The sequence below is a fragment of the Drosophila persimilis genome, unplaced genomic scaffold (assembly GCF_003286085.1).
Source record: "Drosophila persimilis strain 14011-0111.01,24,50 unplaced genomic scaffold, DperRS2 tig00000191-arrow-pilon, whole genome shotgun sequence".
Lineage (NCBI taxonomy): Eukaryota > Metazoa > Arthropoda > Insecta > Diptera > Drosophilidae > Drosophila > Drosophila persimilis.
Window position 1 is genome coordinate 1,144,305 of NW_020825298.1, and position 10,136 is coordinate 1,154,440.

Consider the following 10,136-nt stretch of genomic DNA (forward strand, 5'->3'; position numbering starts at 1 on the left):
TGCTTAAGCGTAAGATTAAAATAAGTACAAGCTGTATCGCCGTTATTTTAGACCCACTCACTTAGCCTGCCGGTTGGTTGTAGGACTGCACTTCGGCAGATATATATGCGGAACAGATTAGCAAGAGGGCGGACCGCACGCTCCCCACAATGGCATGGTCCGCCTCGAACTCCCGGAGGTAGGGCAGCAGTAGGCCAGGTAGCGCACCCATACCATTTGAGATACCCATCAGAGTGCCAGCGTAATTGGGACTCATATCCAGAGGCAGCAGCTTGATGCCCGCGTAGTAGGCACCCACGGCCAGGACTCTCCAGATACGAGCGCCAGCCGATTTCAAGGAGACCATGTACATGGAGCCGCAGAAAAACACCAGCCAGGACATGAGTCGACGCGTCTCCGTGCGACTGAGGATTCGCTCGGCTATGAGAAAATCGCTCAGGGTGCCCGTGGTTAGAGAGACCAGCCAATTGCCGACATGGGGAGCCGTCACCTTTATACTGGCCTCCAGCTCATCCCACAGAGTGCTGCCCTTAGATCTGAGATCCTCCAGCACCTTCTGCAGCTCCTGGGCGAACTGCTGCTCACTCCAATCGTGCTGCATGGAGGCGGAAATCAGCGCCCACAGCGGGGTACTCATCAGCATTCTCTTCCAGGGCGCATTCGACGGTGGTTGGAGCTCATCACGGTCCTCTCCCGCGGAGCTGGATGTTACCAGCAGTGTGGCACTGACATGGCTCCTAATGTACTCCCGCTCTTCGCTCTGAATGTACGGACAGTTGTCGGGTTTGCTATAGCAGATCAGGGTCTATGGAACAACAGGAAAAAGTTAGAGATCCACTGCTCAAGCTGTCGTACACGTAACTCACGAATCCCAGGAACCAGGCAACGGCGCCACCACCGACCACGTAGAAGGCCACCGGCCAATCCTCTTCCGCCATTACCAGCCCACTGAGGAGCTGCACCAGGGTAATGCCAATCTCTCCACCACTCAGAACACCGCTGGCCAGCAGTCCGCGTTCTCCCTCTGGGACCCACTGGGCCAACATGGCAGACACCGCCGGAAAGGTGGGGCCTTCGCAAAGTCCGATGCCGAGGCGGATGGCCATCAGGGCATACGGACCACCATGACGCACTGCAACCGGCGTCAGGAGCGTGAGAATGGCCGAGGACATGATGGCTGTTCCAAGGATCCATTTGCCGCCACAACACTCCGACAGACGACCGCCTGGGACGTGGGTGAGCATGTAGCCGGCATAGAAGGCCGCCGTGACCAGGGTTTGGGTCTGTCGCGACCACATCTCGGAGCAGCTAATGCGCTGGCGAGATGATACGGAAACCGGCTCAATAGATGGCACTTTTACCGGTTGCTTGATTGCTGCAAAACGCCCTTTCCACTCCGATGGGCGGTACTCCGGTGGGCGGTACTCCGGTGGGTGGTAAAAATGTTCCCTGCCAGCCCGGAGTCTGGCTCTTATTAGGTTTTCAGTCTGATTCAATCGGACGCCCAGTTCTGTTAACCAATTGTGTGGCTTGACCTTTGCAACTGCATGCGAAGAATGCGCACAACCTTCCAGGACAATTCGATTTAGGGAAAGGTCCAGGCACAGTCTCATCGTGTATGCATTGATGATGGCCAGGAGGCTGAAGCAGCAAAGGACCACACGCTGCTGCACCCTCAAATCTTCCTTGATGATGGAAACATATCAAAAACGATACCTCGAGATGGATTATCCTTCAGAATACTCACAGCTAAACAGAACGCGTAGCATACGCTGAATGGAGAACATTTGTAAATCACTTATGTAAAATGCACAAAGAAAAAATAGTTTTGTTTGAATCAACTCAAATATTTGACAAAAAACTGGACAATTGATTGATCAACATAATGGTATCTCTGTAATTTCGAAAATCTCAGCTTAATCCTTTTTCAAAAATAGTGAGCAGATGGAAAAATTACAACATACTTAGCCCCGTAACCCATAAAACATAAGTGTACAAAATTTGTCCGCTTAATGTGACAACGGTCAAAACTAATTTTCGTTTTAAAATCAGCCGTAAACTGCAGTGCAAAACTGCCCCAAACAATAATCGAGACATTATTGAAACCCAAAGTCTCGGGTTTTTGCAGACCTACAACCCTCCCAGCATCCCATCTTCATGCCGCCTCGAAATGGCGACCCGAAAATGCAGTCCGTACCAAAACATCAAAAACACCAAAGCAATTGAGCGGTGCTGTATGATAAACTCGGCTAAAAGTATATGTATCGGGTCAATATGTTTAGCTACTCTGACAGATCAGATCCACCAGATTCAAGATATGAAAGCTTTTTGAATTTGGGAGCAGCAATAACAGCATCGAAATAGAACCCTTAAAGGCGGCGAGCGGCCATGAATCGAGCATCAATATTCCTCGTCAGGCACGCGACATGTATTTTCTTTCTTGGAGAATTTAAACAAATTCCATCAATAGATGTAGTTTGGGAACATGGTCATAGACGTGCCCACCGCTGAGTTTATGAATCAAAAAGGCATCTAACAAGAGAGCACTGATATGGCAGCTCCCATGTCATTTAGCGTTGAGTTTGTCCTGGAAGGCCTTTAGAGGTGTTCCGCAGCAAGAACAGAAGAAAGCCAGATGCTTAATGGTAATCCTTTAAGTTTTCTACAGATTTCCTTACAGTTACCTTCTACAGTTTCTCGTAAAGAAAGCGTGGGTACCGAAAGATAAACTCAAAGTCAAGGCAAACACCTGGCCAGAAAGGTCTTTCAAGGAGGTGTGTCACTGTTGGTCCAGGTCTCTCGATTTCATTGCTCATTTTTTTCTTTATGCACTTTATTTTGCTAACATCATAAAAACAGTTATGTCTTAACGGAGTTTGTTAAAAACACGTTTTGGCGTTACACATTGATCAACAATTTAAAACTCAGGGAAGGTGTTTTACAGCACGGTACGGAAATACGAACTCGGTATACACTTGCTCTATCTAATCTTAAACGTTGAAATCGGGTTCAGCTGCTGCTTCAGGTTTCGATTAAATACTAAATAATAATTAAGAGAGTACGTTGCATGTACGGGGACATGAGCGGGGGACAGGACAGTATTAATTAGGGATTATCCTACCTACAACGGGAATATTGTACATATGTATAGAAGTACGCACTGCCATGCGCGTTCTTTTTCTTCTTTCTTTTTTTGGTGAGTAAGTAAATTCTTTGCTTAAAGTTAATTAGTTGGTGGCCCTGTGCCCCCCTGGGCCGGGTATCTCGGCCAGATCGGAAATACTATAAAACTAGCTATCTGAACAGCAGTAAGGGCGTATACGTATATCTACATTGTATATAAATGGAACCTCGACTCGTGAACGGGGACAGCATTTTGAACTAGAGTACAATATGGCACATTCTGAAGGCGATGCCGATTTAGGAGCTTCGCTCCATTCGCTTCTGTACTCCTGTACTGCTGTCGTTGTACTCGGGTTCTTTGAAGGCTGTGGTCTTGCGCTCCTCGGCCTCAAAGTCCATGGATCGGGGCTGAATGGGTGCATTGTTGAACGGCTGTACCTCTCCCGAGGCCCACAGGCAGTAGACAACTGCGGTGACACACAGCACGCCAAAGGCCACCCAGAACACAGTGCGCCATTCGAGCAGCGAGGCCTAAATCAGAGGGAAAATCAGTATAGATTGGATATCCGTGACTAAAAACGAGCTATTGCACTCACATTTGGTGTCATCACTCCCACCAGATACGGCGTTATCACGCCCGTGATCGCTCCAATGCCGTTTGTAATGGCCATCAGGGTGCCAGCATAGTTTGGACTCATGTCCAAGGGACTGAGCTTCATACCTGCGTAGTAGGCGCCCATCAGGCCCATGCAAATGGTGAAAAGGATCACAACCAGGACGCGATCACAGCCGGCGTACGAGGCGGATACCATGAAGATGGCAGGACCAAAGGCGGCCAGACCCGTCATCACCTTCCGGGTATTTGTCGTGCTCATGATGCCCTTGCGGATCATCCAATCGGCGACGAAGCCGCTGCCCACGGACACAATCCACATCATCACATACGGCAGGGAAGAGTACAGGCCGTTGGCCTTGATTGAGAACTGCAGCACATCGGCCATGTACTTGGGCAGATCCGTCACCATGATGTAGAAGCCCCAGTCGTGGCCAATCTGGGCAGAGACCAGGGCAAACATGGGCAAATTAGTAAGGATGGCCTTCCAGGGCGTGGGGGGCAGGCTCTCGTTTCGGCCAATTGTCCCGATCTCCTTCGCAAGATACTCCTTTTCGCTGGGCTTGATGAAAGGATGGCTGGCGGGATCGCTGTAGCAGAGGAAAACCTGTTGAAAAGTAAGGGAAATTTTTAGCGCCCGACAGAGTAGAGGATGAGGTGAGTGATACTTACAAAGATGACGAACCAAACGACACCCAGGCCGCCAAAGAAGTAGAACACAAATGGCCAATCGTATGAATCCAGGAAGACGCCCGATAACATATTACCCATGATAGTTCCCACCTGTCCGCCACCCAAGACCAAAGCACCCAATTTTCCACGTTCGTTTGCGGGGACCCAAGCAGCGAGGAGCACACTGAGTGCGGGGAAGGTTGTGCCCTCCCCCAGACCCATTAGCACACGGGAAACGATTAGCCAGTCGGAGCCTCCCTGCTGAATAGCTAAAGGTGTGAGCATAGTGAACGCGGCTGTGGAGAGGATTCCCAAGCCCAGGGTCCATTTGCCACCAAACTTCTCGGCCAGCAGACCCCCAGGAATGTGCGTGACAATGTAACCAATGTAGAAGGAGGACAAGATCAGGCCCTGCAGCTCCTCGGACCAATCGTATTCGCCGCCACTCTGCAGAGATATTAGGATTAAAATGGGTTTCTTTTACGGCAAGTGATGACCCTTACGCTGACGCCATCATCCAGCTCATCCGGCTCGCAGATGGCCACATCACTATCCTCATCCGTGACGTTCTTCTTTATGACCAGCACTGTGATGGCCTGGGAGAGGCACACACGCATTGTGTAGGCGTTGAGGATCGCCAGAAACCCCATGATGGCCAATATAACACGTTGCGGTATTATAAAATCTGCAACACAGAAAAGAAGCGTCCAAATGGACAGATGAGAGAGTGAATCGAACATTTGTATTGTGTATTAATTGTCTGCGTCAAACGTTTCCATCTCAGGGTATCATCGCATATTGTTTTAAACAATTTTAGACAATTTAATTTGGTTAGCGTGCGAATAAATAGTTTGACGAGTTGCTCTTCATGGCGGGGCTGGTCAATTGGGTACAAATCAATTTGCGCTGATAAACTTCAAATTGCAGTTGATTGCCCTACAGCGTTATGCGAGTATCAATTTCATACGAGTAGTTGAGCGTACACCAGAACGTACACATGTACATACACATGTGGTGATCATCACATCATTTATCTCGCACGACCTAACTTTCACAAGATTGCACCTAAAGAATAGTGATTGATTATTCCCCCCTGATTTAAAATATTCTACAATCTATTCCTTCACACGGTTATAACTTTAAAAACTTTATCCACTGTTGGTTTCTAGACCACATGGATAAAATATTCTACAAATATTCTGATAGCATCATCGCATTCACAGGCTATATGATAGAATCTTCCTTATTCTTCATAGGAAATACCTATAATTAGGGGTAGAAGATTTATTGTTGCATCTTTTATCATACATTGCGACTGCTAAATGAATCCTAATACGTAAAGTTTAAACATATAAGTAAAAATATCCAGTAAGAATCAGTCATCTCAGAGATCTTTTCCGTTGCATTAAAAAAAATGCAAGGAACATACATTTCGCAAGCACGATCATTCGTCATATAATTATCTACAGACTCTCGGAAAAGTGGTTGCCTTGACAACACATATTATATTATAGCCATATATTCATTTAAATCATTTAATACAAACCATTTAAATAATATATGAGTATTTTGTACCGTCTCTAAAGTCAAGTGTTCTTTTAAATTCGTTGAAATTTATTTGCCATCATGTATAGATTATTTTATTGTACTATATTGTTACTCAATGGAATTTAAGGAATTTTTTGTGAATATTATGGCCCTATACGTGTGCTTCCTGTGCTGTTTATGACCCATGGAAAACATTCGGCACGCGATTAGGCGCTATATGAACGGCGCTATGCACTTGTTTTTTGGGCCATTATCAATCACCAAGCGCTTTCGAGCAAGTGAACCATCGATGAAGCGAGCGGGTTATACGACCCTCATATCATAATCAAATTGTTAAGCGGAATTATGCCTTGATAAGGTTCCAAGTGTGATAGATCTGCGATAAAATACTTTGAGTGTGTATGGCACAATCTCGAGTATTTCAAGCGGAGTACCACAATGACCATAAAACAACGGACTGAGGGCACTGCCAATTAATTGGTCTTCAGTGTACATTTATAGGGCTCCCATTTTGGGACAGAGGAACCTCCTTAATTGGGCGATTCGGATCCGGATCAAGTTCATCAGTTTTGAAGGTTAAATTGATCAATTAATTGATAGAGTTTGCTAAGAATAAGGGTCAACATTGACCTACATATATGAAGAGATCCGCTCTAAACAGAAGAGCAAACAAACAAGATTGCTGACGATACAGAGGGTCTGCATCGTTCTAAGGCAAATATAATCGCAGTCCAATTCATGAGTATTATTAGATCATCTATTGGCATTTCCCCATCCATTTTACCTACGTAAAATCCAAAAAGCGCGCTGTTTGGTTTTATAATGAAACCACTCTTTTATTTTGATAGCCCGGTGGGTGTCACAGACGTCACTGGCTAGCATCTTATTTTGTTTATAAATTAACATTGTTATTAAATATTTTGCATGAGTGCTGCTGGTTGAAAAAGCGAAACTCCAAAACTGGCTAAATTAACAATGTGTCAATATTTGACAAATCGCTTAACGAAGCCGACAAGAAACTTTATACGCGCACCAGTCGCACGAGTGTCAAATAAAAAGTAAAAAATAAAAAAAACAACCTCCTTTTCATACAATTCCCCCAAGTGATAAGTTGATTAGGCCACCGTCTTTCTATATGTATGTAAATACAGGCGCTAATCATATTTCTCGTTCATTTCGAGAAGTATGGCTATATTTCACTTGACCAATCACGCTTATTGGCGTTAATATATGACCACACTCGATGCAAGTCCCATCACTTCACACGATAAGCTGGTTAAGATCTAATCAGAATTGTGTAGTACCCACAGTCTTATCGCATATAAAGCTGGTGCTAGGTATTACTTTGGGTACTTTATAAGCAAGAAAAATCGTGCAATCTCCAATGAGAACATCATAAATAAGGGACTCGTAGGACATCATTGAAGCATAGAGTAAATATTGTATTAAAGAAAATTCCAATAACTTCTAGAATATGCATAGTAATCGAGTAAAACTTTCCAGAAGATAAGTTCATACTGGGAAAACTCCTAGCATGGAAAAGTTTGTATCCATCCGAAATATATCTGTAATTATTTATATGCATTTACATATATGTACATATGTATATATACAGCAATGTGTTAGGTCCATGCAATCATTGCAATAATGGGAAAGTGAAAAAGAATAAAACAATCTCCTGTCTGTCTGTTGACATTTCTGACTCTCCGACTCTTTGTCTTCATAATTACATATATACATACATGTATATTATATAGTTCCAGACAATCTATAGCGTCCAGTCCCAGATCATAGCATTGATAGCACGGCCTCGGCACAAATACAAATATTCCATTTTCACATTTTTACATCATTTTCTTGGGGCGCTTGCATTGCATTTCCGCGGTCTTGCGAAAATTATGTCAATGGGCGGGCTGGGGGCGAGTGTAATGTGCGATTGCTGCATACGAGATATGCCCCTTCAGAGGCAAGTGGCCCTCACCACCTACCCGAGCCTCCCCGCCCGTCCTCCACATGTTCGATAAGCGTGCATCGCATCGAACAATTGGGGCAGACGACGAGTGCGTGCAGGGAAAGTGATGAAACAAAGCGATTAGCTTGGGAATGGACTTTTCGGTGTTTGGGCACTCGGGTATTATTCATTGGAGTGCCAATCAATGCCCTGCATCCGATGATTTATGGCCAAGTCATAGACTTAACAACTCATTAGGCTAACAAAATACTTTAGAACTCACGTTTAATCATGTGGGGGTTTCGTTTGCCCGTTTCGAGATGTTAAACTAAACCCATTCCCAGGCACATTCGACTTTCTGTGTTTGTTTTCTAGGCAAATAACAACAGCCACAGGCTATTGATTGTATGGCCAAAGTAAAAGCTAACAAACGAGAGAATGAAACTGTAATTATTGGACATTCCAGAGAGGGAACATTCAAAACTCATCAGCAGATAGATCCTACAAAAATATGGATCTACAAGGGTATGCAAAATCTTTGTGTAACGCTGTAGGCAAGTTCTTACAAAAGAAACGATCCCTTACAAAAGAACAACGCGCAGGATAAGCATTTATTAAATAGCATTGACCTTGTCCAAAAGAATAACTAACTGAGGGGGTGTCAGAGGAAACAGGGAGCCCATTAACTGTTTTCCCATTAATTCCCAGTTAATAAATAACTGTTTTTCGTTATAATGGGTTCCATGGCATAGCGATTATGAAAATTGACGGGCCCGATTGATGGGTACTGGGCACTGGGCACTGGGCACTGGGAACACCCTGCACACCTGACGCACCGACTTCCCCGTTCCACGAGTCACTTCACATGCAAATCGAATGCAAAATATATACACGATTTTATGTGAATTATGTTAACGCGTGCCGGGAATGCCAACAGTTCGGACATGAGAGGAAAAGAAGCAGTCCACAATGGCAACAAACAAAAACCGAAAAAACCGAAATAAAAGAGCGTAAAATTCGAGACACGAAATACTAAATAAATCCACTAACTGAATCGGAAGTGGCTGGCAGAAGCGTTTCTGTTTCTGTATCTGTCATTGTTTTCATTTATGCATTATACATCGGACCGCTGTATACAGCGTATGGGTATGTGTGTGTATTATATATTTAGGAATTTATTTTGTTGTCGGTCAATGTCGGTTAAACCACTCAAATATACTTTGTTAAATCATTTAATTTCAAGAATGCTCCGATCGGAGTTCAACGTATCCAGCCCCAACCCCATCCCCATCGATTCGTATTTATTATTCAATAAAGCACACTCCCAAAGTTGGGCTCGGGGTTTACGGATGTGGAAGATAACACAGAAAGTTTTTGCCAAATAACTTTTGATGGCGGATCCCCCCGAAGGCAGGGGCTTGGGCATGGGACACTTACACCGTGATAGGTTTATGCCCCATTGCGGCTGTTGTGTCATCTCGGGATTATTGCTTTTCAACGTTAGCAAGTTGCTCAGTTCCTTCGCCACGATTACACAGGATCGGTTCAGATATATAGGTGAAGGATATCACGCGAACACGCACACGAGCACACACACAAAACACAATTTTGTATCTCTCTCCAGAAGAAATTCTACTTCCTTAACACTTGGCTCTGGCGCATGCGTAACAATTACAAAACGCAACTAAAAACCACACGCAGCGAGAACGAAACGGCAATGGGGGCTCTCCGACTCCGACTCCGGCTCCGGCTCCTCCACGCACTTCTTTGATTCTCTTTCGCTCTGGCTTTGGCTTTGGCTTGAGCTTTGGCTTTGGCCCCTCTTCCGTTATTTCAGTGTTGCACCGCTCTGCTCTCTCTCTCTGTGTGTGGAGTTTAGACTGAGGAGTGTGTCTGTGTGTGTGTCTATGTGTTTGAGTCGAATTTGGTTTTAGCAATGTTTTCCACACACACACGTAAACGCAACAACTGTAAAACTGTTAACGATCTTCGATCCCCGCTTTTGGCGCTTTGTTCTCTGCTCGATCCGCGCACGCCGCCTGTTAAATTACAAATGAGAAATTATTCCCCCCGACTTTAGTTTATATGTGAGCAGATAAGCGACGATCGGCGCTGGTGTCGCTGCTGCTGCCTGCCTGCTGCTGCTGCTGCTGGAGTTTTTTTTTTTTATTAGCGCGACATCGGGGTTCGGTTCGTCAACCAACGATCGTGGATCAAGGAGTTGATTTG

At 45.0% G+C, this 10,136-nt stretch overlaps 2 protein-coding genes across 2 annotated transcripts; both read right to left on the minus strand.

The window, feature by feature from the left end:
* Window positions 1–32: 32 nt before the first annotated feature.
* Window positions 33–1,790, minus strand: LOC6595444 (putative inorganic phosphate cotransporter). The gene is made up of 3 exons (XM_002020829.2): window positions 1,748–1,790; window positions 867–1,681; window positions 33–805 (listed from the first exon to the last, which is right to left on the minus strand). The coding sequence occupies exons 1-3, from the start codon at window positions 1,785–1,787 to the stop codon at window positions 62–64; spliced, it is 1,599 nt and encodes a 532-aa protein (XP_002020865.2). The 5' UTR covers window positions 1,788–1,790; the 3' UTR covers window positions 33–61.
* Window positions 1,791–2,811: 1,021 nt separating this feature from the next.
* LOC6595443 (putative inorganic phosphate cotransporter) lies at window positions 2,812–9,925 on the minus strand. Its single transcript, XM_002020828.2, has 5 exons — window positions 9,345–9,925; window positions 4,912–5,093; window positions 4,409–4,855; window positions 3,720–4,343; window positions 2,812–3,654 (listed from the first exon to the last, which is right to left on the minus strand). Exons 1-5 carry the CDS (start codon window positions 9,382–9,384, stop codon window positions 3,421–3,423), a joined length of 1,527 nt encoding a protein of 508 aa, XP_002020864.1. The 5' UTR covers window positions 9,385–9,925; the 3' UTR covers window positions 2,812–3,420.
* Window positions 9,926–10,136: the final 211 nt, after the last annotated feature.